Below are 27713 nucleotides of genomic sequence, written 5' to 3'. Positions count from 1 at the left end.
GAAATAGGTAGCGTCAATCCTTCTTGTCCTCTTTGGACTTCTGATCAGTAAGGAGCCCACAGAGGCTAAGGATTGGCAGTAAGTAGAAGAGCTGATCCTAGAACTTAGGGCTCTCAAGTCTGATTCTGGCTACGCCCTAAAGTTTGCTCTCTTGGTTGTGATCTGATTAGAGGGAAGTGGTGGAATGGCTACAATCCTGCCTTGGGAGCCTTAGAGCTGCAAGGTCTGGCTCTGTCCCCCAGCCCCTCCCGGAAGTGCACTGAAGCCAAGTGTAGGATGTACTTTGTGTGAGTGAGCAGTGATGCATCACTGGGTTTTGTTCTCTTGAATAGCTATTCTTCGCTGGTAAGATTTGTAGTTGTTCTTGTATCCTTTTAAGGGAAGTGTAATTATATTCTTTGCCTTTTGCATACATTTAAGTAGCTGCTTGTCTTTGGAATTGGATGTTGAATTGTTCCTCCAGCGCGCACGCATGGAGCTTACAAAATGCTGACAGTTGCTGTAGAAACGGTATCTGGCAGCTGTGACATAGTTGGAGCTTTGTGCGCCCAAAAAATTCCTTTGTAGGCCTTGGCTAATTAACATTTTAAAAGGCGCTCATTATATGCTGGGTAGTTGGTTTTAAGAATAAAAAACACTTGATATTTTACTTGCCACCTGACTGCAAGAGGATTCTCTCGATTCTGAAAAACCACTTAAGCATCTTGGGAATTTCTGCAGGTAAAATAAGTTTCTACCTAGAAAATAACAAACTCCTGTCATCTTATAGCTTTGGCATAAAATAGGTGCTTGAGCCTTATGGGACTGCACACCCTGAACTCTACTTAGGTTTTGGTACAAGCTATGATAATTGCCCACTTAACTTGGAAATAAACACCAGAATTGGGGATCCCTGGGTGGTTCAGCAGTTAAGCGTCTGCCTTCAGCCCGGGGTGAGATCCTGGAGACCCGGGATCGAGTCCCACACTGGGCTCCCTGCATGGAGCCTGCTTCTCCCTCTGCCTGTGTCTCTGCCTCTCTCTGTGTGTCTCTCATGAATAAATAAATAAAAATCTTAAAAAAAAAAAAAAAGAAATAAACACCAGAATTATAATTCTGAGACCTTGCTTTAATTTTTCTCCCCCTTGACCAGATGATACAAAACCAAATGGAAGAAAAGTGGTGGGTGATGTGGCATACAATGAGGCCAAGGAGAGGGCGGGCTTCATCACTCCTGTTCCTGGCGGCGTGGGGCCCATGACGGTGGCAATGCTAATGCAGGTGCGTGTGAATAAAAGTTTCTGTCCTGGAGGTTATCTGGACTCACTGTGGTGATCATTTCACAGTACATACAGATATGGAATTGTGCTGTATACCTGAAACTAACATTATACGTCAGTTTTACCTCAATAAAAAAAAAAAGTTTCTGGAAAAAAAAAAGTTCTGTAATAATTGTAAAAAGCCAACAGAATTCAAGTTACTGCTTTTTCCCCCAAGTAGAAACTTACTCAGAAGTTAAGTATGGATGTGAATCTGTTGAAGGGGAAAAAAAAAAAGGGGACTGTTACAAGACATCAAGAATTAGTCATATTAATTGGGGAATGTAGGGATGGCACAATCCGAATTTACTTTGGAGCATGAGAAGCTCAGAAGAAGGGACATGCAAACACACAACTTTGCTAGATGCGCTTTGTCTTGCTTGCTCTTTATAATACATCAGCTGCAGTGGGGTGAGGCAGGTGGCCTAGGACACCTTAGCTGTTTCAGATTCTTGCTTAGTATTGAAGCATGATTATAGGTAGGATCATAAAGCTGTTCATTTTATGGTCAAACTGGAGTGACCTGGGACTTGGAATTGAGGTAGAGGTTAAAATAATCACTTCTTCTAAAGTTCCATTTGTGACATTGCGTTTAGAGCACAGTGGAGAGTGCGAAGCGTTTCCTGGAGAAATTTAAGCCAGGAAAGTGGATGATTCAATATAACAACCTTAACCTCAAGACTCCTGTTCCAAGGTAAAAATAAAATTTTACTGGTTTTAAACTTTGTGGGTTGTCTATTTTTAGCTGGCAGATACCATGGCAACTACATATATGCGCCCCCCCCCCCCCCCGTCGCCCCCATCCCCAGAAGTGCCATCAAGGAGTCGTGGAGAGTCTTTCCTAGGATGGGGTTAATTAAACTCAGTGAGTGAGGATTGATACATATTTTCTGTATTTTTTTCTCTATGTTTTTTTTAAGTGACATTGATATATCACGGTCTTGTAAGCCAAAGCCCATTGGCAGCCTGGCGCGGGAAATTGGTCTGCTCTCTGAAGAGGTGGAATTATATGGTGAGACAAAGGCCAAGGTTCTGCTGTCAGCACTGGAACGCCTGAAGCACCAGCCTGATGGAAAATACGTGGTGGTGACTGGGTAGGGTTGTGACTCTTGCTAATCCAACTGCAGCCCTGATTATTATTACCAAAGGTTGCATTTGCTCTCAGCATATATATGCGAAGGTTTCTTTAATTTGGTTTTAGCATTTTCACATGTTTAGTCTCCTTTGATCCTTACAGTAACCCCTGTGAAGTAATTAAGAGTAGATTATAACCCTTTGGGAAGGAGAAAATTGTCAAGGTTATCCATCTTGTAGGTGAAAGAGTTGTGCTTTAAAAGCTGGCCTTTTCATTTTAACCCCAAATTTATGAATTCAGTAGACATTTTGAGTATTCATTTTTATTGTTTGGCTGAGCTACAAAAGCTAGTTTTTGAGATTAAATTGAGATATTAAAATGATAGCAGTGTCTCTACAAGATAAAGTGTATTTTCTCCTAGCAGTGAGAAGAGCCCAAGTACAGCAGTCTTTTTAAATGTACCGTTTTTCAGAAACTTCAACTAAGACTCTTGAAAAGACTCTTCAAATCTTTGCTCTTTATTACTGTTCAGAGTAAGAGTCATCCTCTAGGATCTGTTAGGTCTGATTTGTGATTCGCATAACTTTAATTTGTATAGACTTAATTTCCCTGTTTTGCTTTCACCTTGAAGAATCACCCCAACGCCCCTGGGAGAAGGGAAAAGCACAACCACCATTGGGCTGGTGCAGGCCCTTGGTGCCCATCTTCATCAGAACGTCTTTGCATGTGTACGACAGCCTTCTCAGGGCCCGACCTTTGGAATAAAAGGTATTAATAGGACCAGACTTTGGGTGGTCAAAAGGCACTGCTTCTCCATCAGTCATCCCTGGCCCACTTTGCCTATGAGTGCTTATGGGGCCTTCACCTCATTTAGGCACCAAGAATGTCCTCCTGGCCGGCCCCCCCCCCCCCCCCCCCCCCCCCCCGTCACTGTGCTTTTGGTGAAGGCTTTTCTCAGATTATCCCTGCTCTTGCTGTCAGTATTTGACACAACATAGGGCTTCCCTGGAATGGGTAATATGTGGCTAGGGATACTTTTATGTGACTAATGGTCAACTGTCACAGTAACAATAAAGGTGATCATAGCTACTAATCATCACACTGACTTTCTAGAAACAAAGACAAGCCCTACAGTGTTTTATCCTGTTGGGAATAAGAAAAGCCTACTCTTACCGAGTATATGCTTTGTGCCATGTTTATGCATTTTATATTATTTTTGATATAAAATAGTTACTGTTATCACTGTTTTCCCAGTAACAGCAACTGGGACTTATGAGATAACTTAGTTAAAGGCACTTTTACTAAGTAGCAGAGGTGGGCACCATGTCCATTTCAAGAGCTTTAATAGCACTGTCAGCACAGTGTTTCTTCTGATTGCATGAAGACACGCCATCACTAATCATTCTTCACTTTTAGTTTTTCATAGCAGTAGTACTGTCAGTATGCTCTTTTAATTAAAATTATTTTTTAAGTTCTTAGAGATAGCTCTCTCATTTGCTTGGTGAGAGTATCACATGTTCTGTTTGTTGTAGTGATTACTGCACAGGGTACACCTTTGCCCTTCTGTGTATATTAATATCTTTTATAAATGTATTGACTTAGTTCTCCTTTTGAGCTTAACAGCCCTCTTTCAGCTTCAGAATGAACCTTTCTCTTGTTCTGCTTATTGAACCCAGTATTCTGCTCATGTTTGTTGCCTGGTCTCTGCCTCACAAAAAAACGCACAAAATCTGAGCCTCAAATTGACATTCATCTCACTGATAACCCCATAACCAGAACATTTTTATCTGGTCTTTTGTTAATAATCCAAATGGTCCAGCAAAAGCTAACAGCTAAGCTGCTTTCTAACATATGTCTCCTATTTAGGAAGAATTGCAGTCTCTGTGTTTGTGTTTGGCATGTGTATTTTAAACATTGCTTTTTTAAAATGCCAGAGTAGCATTTATGAGAGTAGGAAATTGAACAGGATTGCCTTTATGTAACTGTAGGCTGGGTCTTTGAACCGATGTTAGGAATCATGGGGAACCTGTTTCTAAAGATGAGTGGGTATGTATGTGTTCGTGGTTTTGTCATTTAGACCCAGATTTCAACTAAAGACTATTTCACATGAACAGGATAAAGTGTTTTAGCCTGGTAAAAGAAAATTTAAAAAACACTTCATCAAAGCTATCCAAATGGTTGAAAGAAGTAAGTAGTTAACAAGCATAGCAGTGACAAAAATCAATTTGCTTTTATTTGATTTCCAAGTGGTGGAGAAAGCATACTTAACATGAGTCTCACCCTTGACCTGTCCTGTAGGTGGCGCTGCAGGAGGTGGCTACTCACAGGTCATTCCCATGGAAGAGGTAAAGTGCCTGCAGTTTGGTTTGAATCAGACCCTTTATTATAGCTTTTCCTGTAGAACTCTTAGTGGACTTGTTTCTCATCAGAAGTAACACTTAAGGGGAAAACATCTTAAGATGCAGACTTGTGAGATGGCTTAGTTTTTTGATGTGACTAAGACTTCAAGGTCTGAGCTTTTGGTGGGAATAATAATTTTAAGTGAGAGATCAAATGAAATGTGACAGTGGGAAGAAGGAACACAAGGCGAAGTCAGGGTGGTAACTGCAGAAATGGGGACACTGTATAGGCATAGAGTTGCTCTCGTGTACTCCTCCTTGCTCACAATTTAAAGCACATGAGCGGGTCCTCAGCAGTCCAGAATTGCTGTTGAAGTGGGTGGTGTGTTGTTTGTTTGTGGTTCCCGGACGTGTCACTTAAGGAAAACACCAATTTCTTTTGAGGAGAGAGTCTCTCTAATTTATGTTTTCAAGAGCTATTTGTCCTTGGTGTTTGTTTGCTAACTGTACTGCTGTCAGTCTTCTGTTAGCTTGAACATAGGGATTGATTTGGTTGCAATATACTGATAGTTGGAAAGATGCAGAGAAGTTGAAAGCCTGATGTGGCCTCTGCTGTGTTATAGTTTAATCTCCACCTCACTGGTGACATCCATGCCATCACTGCAGCGAATAACCTTGTCGCCGCGGCCATTGATGCCCGGATGTTCCACGAACTGACGCAGACAGACAAGGTAGGCTGCTGGGGCCTCATGGACACTTTTGAAAGGATTAAAGCACCCAAATTAATGCTGGTTCCTCGAGGGCTGATGTTGTAGGTAGCGAGGCAGTTCCTCTCATTGAAAAGCCCTTTTGCTCCTTTTCTTTAAGGCTCTCTTTAATCGTTTGGTACCATCAGTAAATGGAGTGAGAAAGTTCTCTGATATCCAAATCCGAAGGTTACAGGTAAGATTTTCCCTTCTTCATTTTTGGTATTGTATGAAATTAGGTGATTGATAAAGACACAAGGAAATAATCTCCTTAGAGTAACCTATTTTGGATCAAGTTACATCCATAACGATAGTCTTAAGGTCATTATATGCATAGCAATGATAGGTGGTAGAGGTTCTCATTCATCTACAAATTATAAGTGGTTAGTCCTGGAATAAGGAGAGTACCCACAACCTGCCTCTCAGTCAGGAAGACGACCGATATGTCCTTTAGAGCATGGGTAGGAGTCAGGGTGCCAGCATGACAGCATAGCAGCTCCTGGAGTTTGAATACCTGCTCTTCCCAGCACTGGGATCTTGAGAAAGAGTGGTTACTTCCATATTTTATTTGAATTTCCATTACGAATATATAGTCATCAAACAAATATACATTGTACCAGATGATCCAGAAATCCTACTGCTAGGTATTTATCCAAGAGAAATGTGAACTTGTGTTCATACAAAAACATGAATGTTTTAGCAGCTAGTTAATAATCTCTAAAACTTAAAAACAACCCAAATGTCCTTCAGTGGATAAATGAATAAACAAACTGCTGCATTTATACAATAAAAAGGGATGAACTATTGATACAATGATTTGAATGAATCTCAGAGACATTATGTTGAGTGAAAGAAGCCAGTCTCCAAAGGCTGCATACCATATGCCGCCATATATAGGGCATTCTCAAAAAGACAAAACTAGAGTGATAGAGAATAGATCAGTGGGTGCCAGAGGTTGTAGATCTAGGGAGGGTGTGACTAGAAAGGGATAGCACAGGAAGAGTTTATAAAATAAAATTTGAAAATAAATAATAATAAATAATAAATGAATAAAAAGTAATTTGTTATTTTTACATATGAAAGAAATTATATAGACATATATATTATTTAGCTTTGCGCAGTGGCAGTATTGTAGCCAGTGAGGTTTATCCAAGGCGCGATTATTGGTAATTATATAGACATATATTATTTAGACAGCCTGAGACATGTAAGCATTCAATGAATAGCTTGTGCTACTTATTATCAACAATAGTTAAACTTACTTTATTTTTAATTTTTTGCAACTTTATATTTTGATGCCGTAAGAATAGTACATGAAACTCCCCTTTACTGAGATGCATTGTTTATATTTTGCTCTACTTGCTTTACAGTTATGTTTCATTTATTTATATGCCTTTTTATTCTTGACATGCGAAAAAGTGACTTTTACACAGTATGATTATGTCTTAGCTTATTTTGTTTTCACACCCCCAAAAATACTGGGCATAAGGTAAGTTACTTATTATCCTACTTTATAAAAGAGTCCTGTTTGGAGAGGCCGCAGAGTGCCATGGAAAGAGCAGGCAACTTCTGATCTTTTATTTTTTTAAGATTTTATTTATTTGAGAGAGAGATATAGTGAGAGAGAGCACAAACAAGCAAGGAGGGGGAGGAGAAGCAGCCTCTCCACTAAGCAGGAAGCCTGACACGGGGCTCCATCCCAGGACACCGGGACCACTACCTGGGCCAAAGGCAGACGCTCAACCAAGCGTGCCACCCAGGCATTCCAGGCAACTTCTGATCTTACCTTTGATAATGGAACTTTCTGTCAGATGTGTACTAAATCTGTCTGATTTTAAACCCGTCTGATCTTTTTAAAAGCTTTAGGATTTGAAATCTAGGGACTTGCCTGAGGCCACAGTACCTCACACCAGGTTGGAATTAGAACCTCTCCTGGGTCCCCAAGCATCCCCTGGGTCACGGTGCTCTCCCAGTCTGTCCCCATGGGCTCACTCTGAGTGGGCTGTCAATGGCAGATTCTCAGCCTAGTGACAGAGAGTTTTGCTGACTTCCGTAAACAACGTCATATACTAAGCTTGTGAGACGAATTTGATGAGCCAGTGAGGGCCAACTCTGAAAACATCTGAAATTTTAAAACAAAGCCCTCACGGCATAAAAAGGGAACTGTGGGAAGAAACAGGACTTGCTGGAGCCCACTCAGATCTACCACACTTTAGAAAAAATGGAGAACACATTTTTTAGACACTTTCCATTTCAGGATGTGACCTGCATGTACACTGTCAACAAATAAAATTTCCAAGTTCTGTGAGGAAGACGAGACAAACCTCTTTTGTGCCTTTTGGAACAGTAAGAAGGCAGTGAAAATGCAGCACTATATAAAAAGCAAGGAAAAGTGATTTGCATTGATTTTTAGCAATTGATACGTACTTTTGCCCTGTCTAATATATCATTTGAATTGGGCTTCTCAATTGTCTGATTGAGAAAACTTTGCACTTTACTTTTCCTTTCAATATGTTTGGACTTGGTCAATTAGGTACAACACTTGCTGGTCATTAGGCTTATTTAGGGCTAGGTTTAAGGAAGTGCCTCTGGGGCTCAGTTATAGGGATAAAGATGTTAATGTCTCTGTATATGTGTAAGTAGAAAATAAATCTTTAGCCTGAGGGATTATAGTTTTGCCTTCTGAATATAACACAGTTTATATTTCCTAGAGGGCACTCCATCTGGAGATAGAGAATATATTTTTTAAAAATTTATCATGCTTGGGGCACTTGGGTGACACGTTGGTTAAGCGTCCCACTCTTGGTTTTGGCTCAGGTAGTGATCTTGGGGTCATGAGATCCAGCCCCACATCAGGTTCTGTGCTCAGTGCAGAGTCTCCTTGGGTTTCTCTCCCTCCTTCTTCCTCTGCCTCTCCCCCTACGTCACTCTCTCCCCGCCCCCTTCCCTCTCCAATAAACAAATAAATCTTTTAAAAAAATTGTCGTGCTTTTGTTTGTTTTGCCTTATTTTATGTTTTAATTTTCCTACCTCTTTAGAGACTGGGTATTGAAAAAACTGACCCTACCGCACTGACTGATGACGAGATAAACAGATTTGCAAGATTGGACATTGATCCAGAAACCATAACTTGGCAAAGAGGTACCAGTGCAGTCTACATCCCCCAGTTGCTTCAGTTATACTGCATACCCCTCACTGTCCTTGTGCATTATTAAAGTGTGAGGTCCAGAAGCTTGTGTTTTGGTGTTTTCATGGTTAAGGTGTGACCAAGATGGTGACTTACTTGTTTTTCTAGCCACCTCTGTCAATCTCTCTCCATATGAGTTGTAATCAAACGTCTTTTTGTCAGATTCGTTGGACATTTTGCTGGCTTTTCACTGTTGATTGGAGTGAGGGTGGTTTCAAGGAAGTTCATGCCTACACCAGAAATAACATTTTGCAAGTTTCATGCAAAAAGTTTTGGTGTCATGAAGTAGAGAAATTACGTTTTATCACTTCTTGAATCATGTTGCTCTTTACCCTCAGAACTCTGGTCTGGCATAAAGTGACTTGCTTTTTCTTGTCACTCTCTAGCTTGCCTGCTCATTTTTACCTCACTTTATTAAACTCTTGTAGAAAGTAGGTAGCCTTCAAGGTTTAAACAGTTGGCAGTTTAGTGAGTGAGTTGCCTGGCTTCACTGCCATATGTTGCTTCTCTGAGTACAGCTGTCATGGCTTAGAATTTTATTTGGTACCAACAGTGCATCTATCTATCCTATGTCACTGCTGAGGAGGAATTTTTATCCAGTCATGCAGAATGCAGCTAATGCCAAATTTATTGACTGTTTTTGTGATTTTCATTGCCTCAGTAACTATTGCTAACTAATGGCATTTTAAAGATGACTCCCTTAATATCTAAAACCACATTGATATTTCTCTTCCTTTGCTTCAATAGCTTTAGACAGATGGTATATTTTATGAGGAATAAGCTAAAGATCCATTTTGAAAATTTAGTATCTTGTTCACTTTTCCTTTGCTTTATGTCTAATTCATGCTTTCTAGGAAAGTTGAAGTAGACAAGGAAAAAAATGGATTATACCTATTGACTAGCTATTTTATACAGAGAAATTAAATACAAAGAACTTGACTTAGTTTTGAAAATAAGAATAGGCTCCAACAGTACATTATATCCTTCATTTATCAAATGGGATGTGTGTGTGTATGAGCATGCAAGTGCCCACGCACTATCCAAGATACTGCTTTTGGGATTTAAGTTATTACAGTCTTTATGGAAAATAATTTCACATGTTATCAAGTGCCTTAAAAATGCTCTCCCCTTTGACCCATTTAGAGTGTGAACTGGTGTTTTGTTGTTCATTTTGTGTTTTTTATTGCTTGGCATGTCACACAAAAAACAAAATTGGGAATACACTAAAATGTTAACAGTAGCTGACCTTGAAAAGTGGAATTAAGATTAGTTATTTGGTTGATCTTTGCCATGTTTTCCAAGGGCATATAATTGGGTACTCTGTCATCAGAATGGAAATGATTTCTTCTAAGTGTGCTGAAGGAACATATCTGTTACCTCACGTGCTTCCAAAAGCATTTGCCTTGCCCTTCATTGATGGCTCTTTTATAGCTCAGGATGGTGTAAGGCCAGTGAGTCATCCCACAGAACAATAACTTTGGCCTTTTAAAAAACTAGCCTGCTTTGTCTTTCTTTTCACATGCAGTGGGCTTTAAAATAAACTCCAGATTTCCAGTTAATTTGAATTCTCTAGACAGAATTAAGCCAAGCCACCCCACATTTCTTAAAAATACCCTTCTTTAGAGGCACCTGGCTGGCTGATGTCAGTAGAGCACATGACTTTTGATCTTGGGCTGTGGGTCATGAGTTTGAGCCCTACATTGGGGGTCGAGATTACTTAAAAATAAAATCTTTTATTTTTTAAGTAAATAAACATAAATAAACTTATCCTTCTTTAAAAATAATTCCTATTCATTTATGGAATATGAACCGGTATTCTAGCTTCACCATCAGTTTTGAAGTCAAACATTTTTTTTTTTAAAGGTTTTTATTTTATTTTTTATTTTTTTAAATTTTATCTATTTATGATAGGCACACAGTGAGAGAGAGAGAGAGGCAGAGACACAGGCAGAGGGAGAAGCAGGCTCCATGCACCGGGAGCCCGACGTGGGATTCGATCCCGGGTCTCCAGGATCGCGCCCTGGGCCAAAGGCAGGCGCTAAACCACTGCGCCACCCAGGGCTCCCTGAAGTCAAACATTAATAGACAGTCATTACGTTGGACTTGTTGTTTAAGACTGCTGGCTTAACTCTATGGTCCTTTTACTGAAAGTTGTTCTGTCTTGTCTTTCTACCATAGTATTGGATACCAATGATAGATTCCTAAGGAAGATCACAATCGGACAGGCTCCAACAGAAAAAGGGCACACACGGACGGTAGCTGTTTGTTCCTTTCTAAGCAAATTTCGTTCATGTGAGCCAGATCCTTGCTGCTTCTGTCCTCCTCCGTCCTCTCCCATACGATTGATACTGCCAGGTGTTGTTCTGCTTTCTCCCTTTTAAAATGGAAGTGAGTAGGTGTGTGGCATTGAGCACTCCTGACAGCTTCTGCAATAAATCCCATGTGTCACCTGTGTTTTTCCCCCAGCATTTTTTCCTGGAGGTGGAAAGCCCCCAGTGAATATCCTTGCACGTAAATGGATTAAAACCGCCTCTTTTTTTGGTGGCCATTTACAATAGGTCTCTTCAATGTAAGAGCTTCCGTGTTGTTTCCTTGTGTGTTAGGGAAACCATCACTGCATGATCACAAGCTGCCTTCAGTAGAGATTTCTTGGTCCTGCTGGAACATTTATTTTTAAAAGTTGGCAGCTCAAGGTCTTAGAATAATTGATTACAAATTTTTGCTGCTGGAGAATTATTTTCATTAAGTTCTTTGTGTACATTTCTGTCATTCTATCCTTTTAAGCTATTTGTCTAAGCCTCAGATGCAAACAAGGATTGTTTCTGCAATTCACGCTTCTGGTTTAATGCAGTGTTGCCTGTTGTGTCTTTTCCTTGCCCACAGGCCCAGTTTGATATCTCTGTGGCCAGTGAAATCATGGCAGTGCTGGCTCTCACCAGTTCGCTAGAAGACATGAGAGAGAGACTGAGCAAAATGGTGGTGGCATCCAGCAAGAAAGGGGAGCCTATCAGTACCGAAGATCTGGTGGGTACCTGGGTGCTCAGAGGGTGCTTGTGGGTACACAGGGGCGTGGCGATGCCTGTGTGTCTGTTGTCTTAGGTTATCCCAGCAGTTACTGGTCAATTTTCTCTGATTTTGCTACTTAGAAGAGAATTATGAAATTTCTAAAAAGTATCTCATAGTGAGTAATAGGTAGTATGCTCCAGTAATAGGCCACAGGTTTCAGATGGTCTGAGCAACATCTTCAGCCTGTAAGTATTTCTAAAAGTGGGTGTATGACTTCAATTTGTAGAGAATGTCAAATGTCTCAGTGAGGTCCTTGGCAGATGAGGTTGGAGTCACATCTTGGCCTCCCCCCATGACAGGCCTCCCTGCCCAGAGGCCTTTTATCATGAAGCTTGTTGACTACCATCTCCGCCTAATAACCACACTAGGGACAACTCCTTAGCTGGTTTGTCTGATGGTCCTCCTAGGCTAGGTGTTCACTTCAGAGTTATTTCCATACCATCTGTGTGGTAAAATGAGGTTTGGAATGAGGTAGTATTACAGATAATTTTTTGAAAGCCTGTTTGTGTTGACATACACCAAAATGTTTGGCCTGTGATTAGTAGTCTGTCAGCTGAATTCAGAAAAGGGAGAAAATATGAATTTCCTGTTTTTAGAGTCAATGTATATAAGAAAGGAAATCGTTCTGAATTTTTACACCCAAACCAGTAAGTTAGAAATCACCAAAGTTGAATATAGGTGGGATCCATAGCTTTATCATTCAACTATGGTTGGATGGCTTAAAAGAGGGGCTTGATATTTAAGACTTTGTACTGAACTCCTAGATACATTTTCAACTTCAGCTTTGGAAAACACACACTGAATTTGGTTTTCAGCCATTTCTGCCCAAACATCAAAGTTACAAATAATTCAGTTCTGTAAGAGCTAGCATTTCTGTGCTATAAATTAGTTTAAAATGGATTCCCTCATCAGTCAGCAACAAAGCTTGATTGAGCTGCTTGTTTCCAGAGTTACATGTTTTTCCACAAATTACATGTGAATGTCATTTTCATTCTGTGTGTCCTTCCTACTTAAAATAAGTGACAATCTCGTAGTATATACAGAAAAAAATAAGTAAATGGGTGGTCTGGTTCTAGTGAAAGTACTGATTGGTGCACAATGGCTACAAAAGGAAGATATAAGAATGTTGAGTTTGGTTCAAAAGGTTGGGGTTTTTTGCTGTTAGGAAACAATGCTTCATGCCTTTGTTTTGTAGGGGGTGAGTGGTGCATTGACAGTGCTTATGAAGGATGCAATCAAGCCTAACCTCATGCAGACATTAGAGGTGAGCAGAGTGACTCCTGCCTTCCTGAATCAGTCTTCTGTGTCAGACCAGAGTGGTTATAAAGCACATTTCTCTGGGGGAGTCAAAGACTTCTCTACTCCCTCCTCTCTTTCTTCCCATTCTTTCTCACTGTTGTGATTGGGATGTTGCCAAAATATAAAAGAGGTGGCTTTGTATTTTTCCTTCTGGAAAATCTTTTTCTTTTGGATTCCAACTAACTTTCATACTCTTGACCACGTGATCCCATTTGGAAGCAGGATTGCTTGGGATCCCTGGGTGGCTCAGCAGTTTAGCGCCTGCCTTTGGCCCAGGGTGTGATCCTGTAGTCCCTCACCTGTGTCTCTGCCTCTCTCTCTCTCTCTCTATCTCTCTATCTCTCGTGAATAAATAAAATCTTAAAAAAAAAAAAAAGGAAGCAGGATTGGCAGCTTTTCTCATGACATCTTGATTTCCATAGGGCACTCCAGTTTTCGTTCATGCTGGACCATTTGCCAACATCGCACATGGGAATTCTTCTATCATTGCAGACCGGATTGCACTCAAGCTTGTTGGCCCTGAAGGGTTCGTGGGTGAGTATTTTTGCAAAATCTGTGAATAAACTGTGTTTTCCTTTTAACATCAAGGGAGTTGGGATGGCCTTTTTACCATTGCTTTTCTCCTTACTTACAGTGACTGAAGCAGGATTTGGAGCAGACATTGGAATGGAAAAGTTTTTTAACATTAAATGCCGGTATTCTGGTCTCCGCCCTCATGTAGTGGTGCTTGTTGCCACTGTCAGGGCTCTTAAAATGCACGGAGGCGGCCCCATGGTGAGGATCAACAGTTTGAAGAATCTGATTCTCAGGAATGGTTTGAAGGCTAAAAGGAAGTTGGGATGCCTTGTGCCTATTTCTTCTTTAACCTGTCCTTACCCGCATGATTAATAGGGTGCCAAAAGCAAGAGATGTTTAGATAGCTCTTGTGGTGGCCACCTTATCACTCATGGAAATTGGCTTCATGGCCAGTGTTTCTGAGGGAACCATCTGATAATATCTAAACCAAGGATGGGTGGTTGGCTATACCCACCAAAAACTCCTTTATGTTCAGATTGTTCTTTCTCAAGAAGTCCCGTTTTCCCTCTAAATAGTGACACTGGCAACCAATCAACCAAGCCATTTCTGAGACAGAGGGTCAGCCCCTTCCTGAAAGGCACATGTTGGAGAGACTAGCCTAGCCTGGGAGGGAGAAAGAAGGTGGAGATGCCCAGGACTGCTTCCGGGTAATAGAGAGAAACTAGGTCATGACTCGTTTATCTTCAACTTCAACCTGAATTTTCTGTTTTCCTGAATTCCTACTGGTTAGAAATTGCACTTTTTATCTTATTACTTTAATACCTTTCCAGCACCTGCACCTGAAGACATGGTGATAGGTTTCAGAAATTTCTTGAAGAAGTATTAAATTCCAAGCCTTATTAAATTCCAAAAGCCAGGCAGCCTGGGTGGCTCAGTGGTTTAGTGCCACCTTCAGCCCAGGGTGTGATCCTGGAGTCCCAGGATCAAGTCCCACATCGGGCTTCCTGCATGGAGCCTGCTTCTCCCTCTGCCTGTGTCTCTGCCTCTCTCTCTGTGTATGTGTCTCTCATGAATAAATAAAATCTTAAAAAAAAAAAAAAATTCCAGAAGCCAGTCGTGCAACTTGAGAAATAAGACCTCCTCCACTTAAAATCAGTGTTTCGTAATGTAGTGATCAGAGATTTTCCTAACAACAGTTCTCAAGCATTTTAGTCTCAGAACTTCTTTATACTCTTAAAATTATTGAGGACCTGAAAGAACCTTTGTCTAGATAGGTTATATCTATGATATTTACTCTATTAGGAATTGACACTGAGTTTGTTAATTGACATTAACAAAAATTGTATATATTTTTTAAGATTTTAAAAAATTTATTTATTTATTTATTCATGAGAGACACAGAGGCAGAGACACAGGCAGAGAAAGAAGTAGGCTCCATGCAGGGAGCCCAATGTGGGACTCAGTCCCAGAACCCCAGGATCACGCCCTGGGCCAAAGGCAGGTGCTCAATGGCTGAGCCACCCAGGCATCCCAAGATTTTTTTATTTGAGAGAGTGAGAGCACAAACCGGGCAGGGACAGAGGGAGAGGGACAAGCTGACTCCCCATTAAGCATGGAGCCAGACACGGGGCTCAATCTCAGGACCCCAAGATCATGAGCTGAGGCCAATTCAGACACTCAACTGACTAAGCCACCCAGATGCCACCAAAATTATATATGTGTGTTTTTTATGAAAAGTTGTTATATTTTCCTAAAGTGTAAGCATTGTATATTGTTCCCACCTCTTCAGTATCTGGCCTAGTGGAAGACCACTGGACTCTCATCTTCAGCATGTGATCACATGTCACATATTCTTTCGAAAGTCCATTGTACCCTCAGTGAGAATGAGAGTGGAAAGAACCATGATATCTTAGAATTATTATGGAAATAATCTTAATCTTATGGACTCCATGAAAGGATTAAATCCCCAGATCACTCTGTGGGAACCACTGCTATAACACAACCCCAGCACATATCTCTACTCTCAGTTGTCCCCAAGGCACCCAAAGCTAGGCTCCTAGCTTAGGAGAGCAGGATGGACTCCCTTTTTCTTCCCAGTTATAACCAACATGTTTTCCTCTTATACCTCTTACACCATTGCACCTTCTTTCCTCCTGATCTCAAGGTCTGGAAAATAATGCCAGACACTTAACCTGGGCAGTACTGAGAGGTTAGCATCACATATAAAGCTCTGTCAGGGAGCCAGACCTGCTGCTCTCACTCCCTCTTGTAGCTACATGTAGGACCAGAATATGGCGGCTCAGGTCCCTGCTTCCTGCCCTGCCTGTCAGTAGCCCCTTTTGGAGTCGGAGTACCATAATCTCCACGGAATGGGAACAGACCAAGCTGAGAAATTGAAAACTTCTAAGGCACTGTACACTGCTCACAGTGGAGTCCTTGGAATTGGCACCAGGCACCTCCATAACAGTGAACTCACTGCTTAAGTGTTCTGACACCTTAAATATACTTTAGTGGAGGGAGAAAATCCTGTGTATCCCTCTTGTTTGCATTGCTCATGCTCCCTACTTCAGCTCCACAAAGACATGGGTTGACTCCATAGACCAGCTCAGGAACCCATCACAGGGCTCGTCACAGACACATCCCTTGTCCTACTGCCTTTACATCTGTTCTTGCCTCCTTCACTCAGACCACAGAGGTCTCTCACTCTGCTCACAGCAGTCATTTTTTTGTTGTGTGTGGTAGTGCTGGTCAAAGACCCTAAATCCTTTGGGCAGGAAACAACCCTATTCTGTGATAAACCACCCCTCCCCAGCTAGGATGCAGCTTTTACACCTGGCAAAGCATCATTTTAAACTAAAACTGCATTTTAAATAGAAAATGCCTCTGACTTTGCTTCCTTTCCTTCCAGGTTACTGCTGGACTGCCTCTTCCCGAGGCTTACATAGTGGAGGTAACTTCATTCATTTCTAATCACTTGTCCTAGAGAGCACCACACCCTGAATCAGTGTTTCTCAACCCAGTCTGTTTGGAAATGAGTGGGCATATGGCTGCTAGGGGCAAGGGTGCTAAAAGGCCTGCAGTGTGTGCTAAAGAATTGCAGTGAATAAAGTTGGGAAGATATGCTTCATTGAACAGCTGCCCCATGGAGGCTACCAGTGAAGCCACTGCTCTAGATCAGTAGTTGGTTCTTAAGCAGGACCAGTTTTACTCCCAAGAGACATTTGACCCTCTCTAGAGACATTTTTCATTACTTTGACTTCAGGTAGGGAAGACTGCTGGCCCTGAGTAAAGGCCAGGCATGCTGCTGAACACCCTACAACCCACAAGATGGCCCCCAGGACAAAGAACCATTTGGCCCCAACTGTCAGCGGTGCTGAGGTTGAGAAACCCTGTCCTAGACTAATGACTGTTCGTTTCACTGTCTTCCTCGAATTGGCTGCTTAATTACCAAATTCCACCTGAGTGTGAAGCAAGTAGGGACTTTTTTTGAAACGTCTTTCTTCTGTAGATTTAAATCCACATTAAAAGGCCAATATATGGTCAGGATCCTAGTTATTTTGCTAGGTGAAGTTTCTCTAAGCTGATTTGGTATAGAGCAATCAGGGAGGAGCTCACAGAACTGTGAGCTGGAATCTTTTCATATTTATATCACTTGCTTTCAAACATCTATAGAGCCTGTTTGGTTGGTTATGTGAGAGACACTCTTGCATGAAATGACAAGGTCAGCCGCCGCCACCATTAATTCCATTTTTCTGCCTTTTTGGGAGACTTAAATTGTCAAGCAATACAGTACCACTGTTCAAGCCTAAATGAAATATATCAGAAGCAGCTAGAAAGGAATTGTTGGTGCCTTGAGTCTGCCTGTCTTCTGAGTTATGATTTGCCTTTTATGGTCATTTGTCTGATTCACGCGTGGGAGGGGAATTCACAGTTCTGGCCTTCCTGCCACCCCACAGCCTTTCCTGTGTCTAATTAGAGTGACTGCCCCTAACTGGCCCAGCTGGTGTCTTCATTTAAGAAATTCTACTTTTTAGAAACTGTTCTCAATCAGCCTTACATATTAATTGGTTTTCATGTGACTAGGAGTAAAAGCAGGGCTCTTTAGAATATCAAATCCTAATTTTAGTTTTCAACTACTAAAGGGAAAAAAGCCTAAGTCATGTTTATAATCTCAGTTGTTTTCTACCTTTATCTTACCCCTTTTTCTGCTGTTTTATTGAATCCACAAACCAGTCTGCTGGGGTTTGTTCATGATCCAGGGTATTTATTTTCACATAAGACTATTATGTTTTTATCTTAAAAATACTTAATGTATTTTAAGCTTGTAATAGTAACATCCTTTTTGTTAAAAAAAAAAAAAAAGTTAACGTAAGGATATAATACACGATTTGAGCCCCCTTAATAGGTTGGTACATATTTTTCAACATTTAAAAAATTTCATGAATATATACATGGTTTTTTTTTTTGTATTTGCCCAAAAATGGAATTAATTAAGCTGTCGATGGTTTTGCAACTTTGGTACACTTTAGTACATCTTTTATAGGTTCCATGTTAATACAGATTACTTCACTTTTTGTAACATCTGCATGATACATGTTTATTGAGTGTATATATGTCGTAATTCACTGGCCCAATCCCCACTGAAGGAGGTTTGTGTTTGCAATTTTCCAAGGCTGCAAGCAATGCTGCCATTAACATTTAACATATTTAAAGGTACATTTCCTTGATTACTTTCCTTTAAATGTCATAGTATTTGGTTCTTAAAGATGGTGTTTATCTTTTTTTGTTCCTACTGAAGGTTCACGGTCAAGTTCATTAGAACCTTTGAAAGCATCACTGATCACTTCATGTTTTCCCACAGCACTTATGGCAGTTGTATAATGAACACCAGGCACTCTGCTAGGGGCTGTCTTCTTTTTTTTTTTTTTTAAAGGTTTTTTTTTTTTATTTATTTACGATAGTCACAGAGAGAGAGAGAGAGAGAGGCAGAGACACAGGCAGAGGGAGAAGCAGGCCCCATGCACTGGGAGCCCGACGTGGGATTCGATCCGGGGTCTCCAGGATCGCGCCCTGGGCCAAAGGCAGGCGCCAAACCGCTGCGCCACCCAGGGATCCCTAGGGGCTGTCTTCTGATGGAAGGGTCTGTGCAACTCTGAGTAGAGTCAATTCATACCATATGGGTACATAAAAGCTATAAACACAAGGTTGTAAATATAATTTACTTAAGAAACTAATTCCCTACAGACAGCAAATATGCTATTAAGATGTGGTTCGAAAAAAAAAAAAAAGAAAAAGAAAAAAAAAGATGTGGTTCGATGACAGCAGCTATACCAGCTCTCAGGCTTTCAAGACAGCCAGGAAACAAGCATAGTTCCACTCCAGTGTTCCAGGCTGGCACAGTTTATGGCCCCATAGCGCCCCCTCACCGTGGTGTGAGAAATGCATCAGCAGACCTGCTGTGGGCTGTTGGCTTTCTCTGACAGTGAGTGGCTACTTGCTCAAGGAGGCAGGTTCCCTTGTAAGAAGAACCTGCCACTGACCTTGTGGAACTTTCCCTCTTGTTTTTACAGAACCTGGAGCTGGTTGAAAAAGGCTTCAGTAACTTAAAGAAACAAATTGAAAATGCCAGAATGTTTGGAGTTCCTGTGGTCGTGGCCGTGAATGCATTCAAGTGAGTACAGAGAGGAGGAGTCAACGGGGACTATGAAAAAATAGTCAGAAACCATCTCCTGGAGCTAACTGTATAGCACTGCTTTTAGCTTTATTTTGTTCTTCATCAATTACTGGTATTGGTTGCTAAGCCTCTGCTCTGGCTGCCATCAGTGAGAGCCTATGGTGTGAGAGGCACCACAGATGCCACAGAAAACTTGCCACTTCTCCCGTCAAGGGTCCAGGGTCAGATCTGGCTCCCACGGGTCCTCTTCTCCCCTTGACGACACACAGACACTTCTCCCCTAGACGACACACAGACGACACACATAAAGGCTCTCTAGAGGCCTTTATGCTATTAGAAGGTTGTGACCCCACAGAGTTCCATTATTTCTGTGGGTCTAGTGGGATGTTATCTTGACAGAATTGAACACGTTGAGCTAGAAATGTTCATGCAAGGGAGAACTTGTGTAGGCTGTTTAGGTATTGTAGTTCTAGTTTGGTCTGCTTATAATGGCCCAACCACAGCAGAATGGGAGGCAAAATTTTTAAAAAGCTAGTATTTATTGACTCCTGATGTGCCTGGAATGTTCAAGTATTTTGCTTATATTTGTCATCTAAGCCTCATGACATCCCAGTGAAATAAGTGCTATGGTTATTCTCATTTTACCACATGGAAACCAAAGCCTGAGGATTAAGCAGCTGGCCAAGACTTACCCAGATAGTCGACTGTAGAGCCAGGATTCAAAGCCAGTCAGTATTACTTGATTAGTTTCCATTTATCAGTGACTAACTGACAAGAATTTTAATAGCAAACATAAGACAAAGATTGTCCTCGCCGACTGTCATCAGTGTTTTAACACCCGTGGCTGCCTTTACAGGACAGATACGGAGGCCGAGCTGGACCTCGTCAGCCGCCTTGCCAAAGAACATGGGGCTTTTGATGCTGTGAAATGCACACACTGGGCAGAAGGGGGTATGGGTGCCTTAGCCCTAGCTCAGGCTGTCCAGAGAGCAGCTCAGGCACCCAGCAGCTTCCAGCTCCTTTATGACCTCAAGGTGAGTTACTTTCTGTATGAAAAAAAAAGCACAATGAGGTTTCTGTGTGGCTGCCTCTCTTTAAAGCCTGTGTTTAGCATCTTCAGCCCTGTGGGTTTGATTTCCACGTAGGTGAGTTACAACACCATAGCCTGGGCTGTCAACCCCAGACAGCTTTCTTACCAGTGCATGTTGCTGCTTACTTATAGAGTAACGGTCTCTGCAAGAACACTCTTGCAGGGGAAGGTTGGCTGTCAACCTAAATTTTTTTTTTTAAGATTTTATTTATTTATTCATGAGAGACACCGAGAGAGAGAGAGAGAGAGAGAGAGAGAGAGAGAGCCAGAGACATAGATAGAGGGAGAAGCAGGCTCCCCACAAGGAGCCTGACATGGGACTCAATCCCAGGACCCCAGGTTCATGACCTGAGCCAAAAGCAGACGCTCAACCACTGAGCCACCCAAGCGCCCTCAGCCTAGCTTTTAAAAAAACACACGGGGATCCCTGGGTGGCTCAGCGGTTTAGCGCCTGCCTTTGGCCTAGGGCGCGGTCCTGGAGTCCCGGGATCGAGTCCCACGTTGGGCTCCCTGCATGGAGCCTGCATCTCCCTCTGCCTGTGTCTCTGCCTCTCTCTCTCTCTCTCTGTCTCTATCATAAATAAATAAATAAATCTTTAAAAATAAATAAATAAAAATAAAAAGACTCACAGTACTTTCCCTTTGCTGGCAGGGGAAAGCGTTAAGTGTAGAACCTATGGTGTAATTCACTATAGCCTTTTAACTCAAGGCACCAGCCATGTTGTGGCAGATTGGCCAGGGGCTACATCAAGCTCAGAAGAGTTTTCTGACCACTTCCCAGTAACAGGGGAAAGCATTGTGTTCCTAAACTCACTTCCTGATTTGGGGCTGCCTCAAGTTCGGAGAGACTCTTAGTGCAAAGCCAAAGCACCCCAACAAGGTTCAGCATTCTTTCCATCACTGAGTAACTATAAGAAGCACTGCTGATTCTGTGATATAATGAAGTTAGTTCAGGGGTGCCTGGGTGGCTCCAATTAAGTGTCTGCCTTCAGCTTAGGTCAGTGTATCCTGGAATTGAGGGTCCTGGGATTGACCCCCACATAGGGCTCCCTGCTCATCAGGGAGTCTGCTTCTCCCCTTCCCTCTGCCTGCTGCTCCCCCTGCTTGTGTGTGTGCAGGCTCGCTTTCTCTGTGCCAAATAAATAAATAAAATCCTAAAAAAAAAAAAAAAAAAAAAGAGTTCGTTTAGAGAAAGGTTGTTCTTACTATAGGGTGGGTTCTCTGCCCATGTAATGTATTTCAGGCTGTGGTTGGACATTAAGTAAGTATGCCCACAACAACTGGAAACTTTGTTAGGAGCATGGGATGGGTATGGTAGTTAATTCTCCTTGTATTTTCCAGGCTAGTTCTTGGCTTGGTTCCTAAAAGATAATCACAGACTTTCAAAAACAGCCATAAAAAGAAAGAAGGAAGAAACCCCAGTATTCTTGAATTAACATTGTCTTGTTTCTGTTTGCCCTTTGCAGATAAGATACACTGACAAATGTCTTAACATTGTCCTATTGACACTGACATTTTCTTATTGAGCTTTAGTTTTATAGACCGGTTTGAATATCTGTTCAACAAGTCATATTTTTAGGAAATGCCATAAACACACGAATGCAACAAAAGCATTTATAGATGCTCTGTCTATGGCCCATCCACAGTGTCTGAGTTCAGAACCCCAGTCCTGGAAAGCCAGCAGGAAGCCCCAAAGAAGTACAGTGATGAAGACTTTTTTTTCTCATTTCTACTTAGAACTTCTCTCTGTTCCAACAAACAGGAGGCTGCCACTTTTTGTCTTGTTTAGCATCTGTTGGTCTTCAGTCACCCCTCAGGGAAAGGACTTGTGCTTCAGAAGTTCTGAATGTGCCTTGGCATTGATGAAGCTCCAGGGATAAGACACATATGAAAGCACTCTCTGGTCGCATCTTTATAAAACCCTAATTAAATAGACATTTTATTTTTATCCATTATCCAAAGCCTCTTCATAAATTATCACTGTTTAGCCTAAAAAGAACTTTTTATCTCTATAGATTGTTGCTCCTTTCAGGAAACAACATTTTCCCAATATGTTCTCTTGGCCTCAGGTGCTAGGGAACATAGAATCAGATATATTGCCTAATTTTAATACGTAGATGATTTGGTTTTTATGACTATTTCTAAGCAACAGTAATCCACAATCAATATGTTATGTTAAAAATAGCCTTTGCCTCTCCTATACAAACTGGGGGTTATTAGATGGATATTGGTTGCCTTGTTTCATCAGTAATATGCCAGGTCTATTTTGACATGAATCTCATCTCCAGCATTAGAACATTTCTTTGTATTTATGAAGTAATAGTTATTCTTTGATAGTCAGTAGTATTGTTTATGATGTACCTAAGGTGATCCTAAATGTGCATGCGTGCACGTGTGTATACACACACACACACACACACACACAGTAATTTTACTTCTATGGGACATTTTCCATTTACATTTTTGGAGCTTGGTATTAAAAGAAAATGTTTCTAACACAAATATACCTCAAACTATTTGCGTATCTGTATGTAAAGCATCTTCTCACCCTTCTGGGAACTCTGAGCCTGGAGTGAGGCCCTGTTCGAGGTCAGCGCCATCGTGTGTATCCAGTCACGGCATCCTCCTCTCTTTCTTGTCTACTAGCTCCCAGTTGAGGATAAAATCAGGATCATCGCACAGAAAATCTATGGGGCTGACGACATAGAATTGCTTCCTGAAGCTCAACACAAAGCTGAAGTCTACACGAAACAGGTAGATGGTTGGTTGGTTTGTTCTTTCAACTCTTTACAGAGCAGTCTGGGAGTCAGAGCTCCTGAGTTATCCCAGGTGCCCAACACCTCACTTCCCTGGATGGTAGCTCTCTTCCTTCTGAATACTGAGTTTGAATTAGGTGGTCTAGTCCTTTATCTATCCAGAGGTGGTATATGAATGTGTGGAAAAACCAAGAAGAAATAGAGTTTCTTCCTCAAATATTGAGAACCTGTCTTCAGTAGTGTTCTCATGTCTGTTCCAAACTCATTTTTAATTGGCTACATAGATGAAAATTAAATACTCACTTTTGGAATATGATTGTGAATACTTACTTTCTCATGCAACAGAGATTCTTCTTCTTTTTTTTTGATCTATAGTAACCAAGCCCAGGGTCCCTGAAGTACAGGTGGGTATAAAGGGAATTAGATGTTTTAAACAAGCTGACAAATCTGTATCATCACAATGCCCAGATGTCCTGTGTTACATTATCATCTTTTCATTTGTCCTGCTTTATTCCCTTCTCTCCCCAGGGCTTTGGGAATCTGCCTATCTGCATGGCCAAAACACACTTGTCCTTGTCTCATAATCCAGAGCAAAAGGGTGTGCCCACAGGCTTTGTCTTGCCCATTCGTGACATCCGTGCCAGCGTTGGGGCCGGTTTTCTGTACCCCTTGGTAGGGACGGTAAGTGAGTGGTACAGGCAGAGAGTGGGTTGTTCATCTGTGCTTCTTGTCTGAAATTGGTCACTGAAGCCATCAAGCAAGTGCCAGCTGAGCAGAGTTCATTGCTGAGGAGCAAGCTGGAATCGGGCCTATAGGATTGATCCTCTTGCTTTGGACCATCCTGGTGTCAGTTAAAGATGAAACCATGACTGCTTGTAATGAATAACAATTCTGTTTCCCAGGAACAGTATGACCTTGATGAAATCCAGGACAGGCCTGATCGATAGATAGTCTGTGATAGTGCTAATGTATAATCACAACTGACATTCACTGGGCGCCTTTCACAGATTAACTCACTCCTGCCAACAGTCCTTGAAGTAGGGACAGAGGCTCTGAACCTCTGGGCTCTTGACAGGCCTGGAGCTTATGCCTAAAACTCAGGGAATTCCTTGTTTCAGAGTAAAGAATTTCCCCCTTAAAAGGCAAATGAACCTTGTAGATATGAAAAATGAGGTTGCTTATTTCCACTTTAAGATGAATTAGTTATCAAATGCTTCTTTATCTTACGAACTTTATGTATATTGAAAGATGAGCCTTGTTAACAGGGAGGGAAAGGGGTGTGCAAAGGCATATTGGCAGTTTGGGCTGACCATCCAGGTTAACATTGAGCCCGTGCCTTGGTTTCTCCCCTTTGATCTGCCCAGTGTCCAACATCTGCAGCTTGTACTTACCCTCAGTACAAGACTGACATATTAAACAGCCAATTCACAATGAAAAGAAACCACTAGAGCTGCAGTCTGCTTTGTCCCTGTTAATGTGCATGCAGAGGAGTGCCTATAGAAGTGAAGGCCAAACTGACCCTAGTCAGGCCTGAGGTTGCCAGGAGCTCAGAGACAAATACACCCTGCCCAGCTGAGTATTTTCTCACCGAAAACAAGTTCTTGCATTAGAAGTCACTGTGAACTGAGAAGACATTTCTGCACATTCTCTGGGCTTAACAATCACTATTCTTAATGCCTTCTAATTGCTGTTGTTGGGGCCCGAATAGGGCTCAGAATTTGAGTATTTTGTCAATTTTTTTTTTAAGATTTTATTTATTTATTCATGAGAGATACCGAGAGAGAGAGAGAGAGAGCCAGAGACATAGGTAGAGGGAAGAAGCAGGCTCCATGCAGGGAGCCCGACGTGGGACTCAATCCCTGCTCTCCAGGATCAGGCCCTGAGCCAAAGGCAGCGTTAAACCATTGAGCCACCTGGGCTGCCTGAGTATTTTGTCAATTTAAGGTAGTGGTGGCTTCATGTAGGATTTTTATATCTAAGTTCGTATGTGTATGTATATATAAGCTTTTCATTTAAAAAATTTTTGATCATCCAAGGCGCCTGGGTGGTTCAGTCAGTTAAACATCTGACTCTTTTTTTTTCTCTTTTTAAAGATTTTATTTATTTATTCATAAGAGACACACAGAGAGAGGCAGAGATAGAGGGAAAAGCAGGCTCCTCCCAGGAAGCCTGATACGGGATTCAATCTCTGGACTGGGATCACGCCCTGAGTGGAAGGCAGATAAATGCTCAACTGCTGAGTGTCCCCACATCTGACTCTTGATCTTGGCTCGGGTCTTGATCTCAGGGTCATGAGTTCAAGCCCCACTTTGGCTCCATTCTGGGTGTGGAGCCTACTTTAAAAAAAAAATTGGGGGGCAGCCCGGGTGGCTCAGTGGTTCGGCGCTGCCTTCAGCCCAGGGCGTGGTCCTGGAGACCTGGGATCCAGTCCCACATCAGGGGACTCCCTGCATGGAGCCTGCTTCTCCCTCTGCCTGTGTCTCTGCCTCTCTCTCTATCTCTCATGAATAAATAAATTAAATCTTTAGGGGAAAAAAAATTTTTTTTTTACTATCAATATGACCAGTGTTTATGGGGGAGAAAATCCTCTTTGAGAAAGAGTAAAAATACTAAAAATCCTAATCACTGTATTGAGGGCCATCTTTAGTTTTCTAGCAACATGCACATGTATGTCTGCATCAGTGAGCACACGCCCATTTTCTTTAATATCATCTTCAGGCTTTTCTGCTAGGTCTGAGGAACAATCCCTTCCTTCCCCCTTTTTGTTCCCACACCCAGCAGTTGCTTACAGAGTTTACGAATAGAGACCAGTGTCAGATCTCTATAGAATATTCTGGTAAGTTATAGTTGTAGAAGTGCAGCTTAAATTCTTCTCCTATCTGGATCTGATTTGGAACTTGTATGTATTCATTATATAAGACATTGTTACAAGTCAAAGTGTCCTGAGTTTTTACTTATGAGCCTTATGGATTTGCAGCTAAGTAGATATTTGTCGAAGCCAAGTCTTGAGAAAAGAAGCAAGTACCAATATAATCCATAGGCATTAAGAGCTCAGTTTTAGAAGGCCAAACTGGACCAGTAAGAATAGTGATTGTGAAGCTATCTAGGTTTTGTACAGAAATGTCTTGGCCCAAGTCAAAGGATACTAATTCCTAATGTGTTGCTGAAGCAAAATAATACAGGCATCAATGTAAGACTCATTAAAACAAAATTAAAAAGCAGACAAGCCCTGTACCTCTTTTTGGTCTTATGAGAGGGAAGGAGGTGACTCCTCAGCACCCCACCCCTACCACCTCCCTAGAGGTTGAAGGTGGAAGTACCTCCTGCCACTTGCAAATGTCAGTGTGGAAGAGGGTAGTGAAGCCTGGCATTTGGCTTGCGGAAGGACATGAGGGTTTCTCTTTGGGGTCATGACGGGATTAGTGACTTGGTTTTCAGTGCGTAACAAGAAGAGTACCACTTTACTGACAACTATGAAATGATTTTCTGTCTTTGTGCCTTGGGCTTTTTACCTGAAGGGAAGGTGGAAATAAAGATCGCTTTATTTTTTATGTTATTTCACATCTCCTAGATGAGCACAATGCCTGGACTCCCCACTCGGCCCTGTTTCTATGATATTGATTTGGACCCTGAAACTGAACAGGTGAATGGGTTGTTCTAAACAGGTGAGTTGTTACTGGTAAGAATTTTGCTTTTTTTTTTCCTTATGAGGTATGTTTATGAATTATGGGACTCCAGCAAAAGCTATGAAAATGCAAATCTGAATGGTTTCAAAACTTTTCCAAACATCACTGAGGGCAGAGTTGGCTGTGACCAATGAAGGAAATATTCCACATTTTTGGTAGAAGAGCATGGCTTATCATGGAGCAGTGTAGAGAAGAAAGCCACCGTCTAGTAAACTTTGGAGGGACTGCCACAGAGGCTAGGCTAAAGGTCCTTCTACTTTGAGTAGACAGCAGGCAGGAGTTGAGCAAATGTCCCAGAAAGTAGAAAAGAGGAAGAAACAGGACCAGTCCAGGAGTACTTGGGGTCTTAAGTGAAAGGTCCCTAAGTACTCATCACAATGAAGGAGCCTTCCCTAGACACATCTAGCTGAAACTTCAAAAACATTTAAGAAGCCTAAAAAGCCTTCTCCAGAAAAGAGAAAAATCCTGGCCTATGAGAAAATGGGAATTAGAGTGAACTGCTGACTTCTTATCAGCAGTAAGTGACTTCCTTTGACACCGGAGGAATACCCTCCAGGTTTCCAGGGAAAGCTAACTCTCCACCTGCACTTACACCCCACCAGATCTATCCAGATGTTTTCAGACACGTGCAGGTTTGCCACCCCACCTCTCTTCCTAGGAAGATATTTAGGAATGTCCTCCAGCAAAATGGAGACTAAACCAAGAAAAAGGAAGACATGGTTGAAAACCCAATCTTGATCTGGACAGTAGTGAAGGGGAATCCTGACAGTTGCAAGGGACCCAGAGTTACAAGTCTAGGAGGGAGGAATTGAGAAACACTAGACAGTGCTAGAAAACACAAGAGTATCAAAGAGTAATAATGCAAAATTAAAGCTCTCACAGTGTTTTAAAAAGTAATGGTCCAGGTGGATATCAAACTATAGTCCTTTTCTAGGCAACCATAAGGATGATTGCTTACAGAAGTAACCACTTTCAGAGAAA

The 27713-nt window shown here is 41.7% G+C and overlaps 1 protein-coding gene and 1 pseudogene across 2 annotated transcripts in view; both read left to right on the top strand.

The window, feature by feature from the left end:
* Positions 1–27713, top strand: part of MTHFD1 (methylenetetrahydrofolate dehydrogenase, cyclohydrolase and formyltetrahydrofolate synthetase 1) — a 57468-nt gene that overhangs the window by 29205 nt on the left and 550 nt on the right. The window contains exons 9-27 of one of the 2 annotated variants that reach the window (XM_055303797.1): positions 1133–1260; positions 1895–1992; positions 2219–2392; positions 3005–3141; positions 4672–4718; positions 5336–5443; positions 5580–5654; positions 8497–8599; positions 10824–10900; positions 11529–11669; positions 12907–12975; positions 13433–13544; positions 13645–13784; positions 16435–16476; positions 19097–19197; positions 20057–20234; positions 22937–23044; positions 23575–23727; positions 26618–26711. In XM_055303797.1, coding sequence (XP_055159772.1) covers positions 1133–1260; positions 1895–1992; positions 2219–2392; positions 3005–3141; positions 4672–4718; positions 5336–5443; positions 5580–5654; positions 8497–8599; positions 10824–10900; positions 11529–11669; positions 12907–12975; positions 13433–13544; positions 13645–13784; positions 16435–16476; positions 19097–19197; positions 20057–20234; positions 22937–23044; positions 23575–23727; positions 26618–26707 — 2081 coding nt within the window. In that variant the 3' untranslated portion in view covers positions 26708–26711. The remainder of the gene's footprint in view (positions 1–1132; positions 1261–1894; positions 1993–2218; positions 2393–3004; positions 3142–4671; positions 4719–5335; positions 5444–5579; positions 5655–8496; positions 8600–10823; positions 10901–11528; positions 11670–12906; positions 12976–13432; positions 13545–13644; positions 13785–16434; positions 16477–19096; positions 19198–20056; positions 20235–22936; positions 23045–23574; positions 23728–26617; positions 26712–27713) is intronic. The other variant, XM_055303798.1, reaches the window with a different exon arrangement.
* Positions 6568–6754, top strand: LOC129496511 (U4 spliceosomal RNA; annotated as a pseudogene).

Source organism: Nyctereutes procyonoides, unplaced genomic scaffold (assembly GCF_905146905.1).
Source record: "Nyctereutes procyonoides isolate TBG_1078 unplaced genomic scaffold, NYPRO_anot_genome, whole genome shotgun sequence".
Lineage (NCBI taxonomy): Eukaryota > Metazoa > Chordata > Mammalia > Carnivora > Canidae > Nyctereutes > Nyctereutes procyonoides.
The sequence above is the reverse complement of the archived record's forward strand: the minus strand, read 5'-3'. Positions and strand labels throughout refer to the sequence as shown.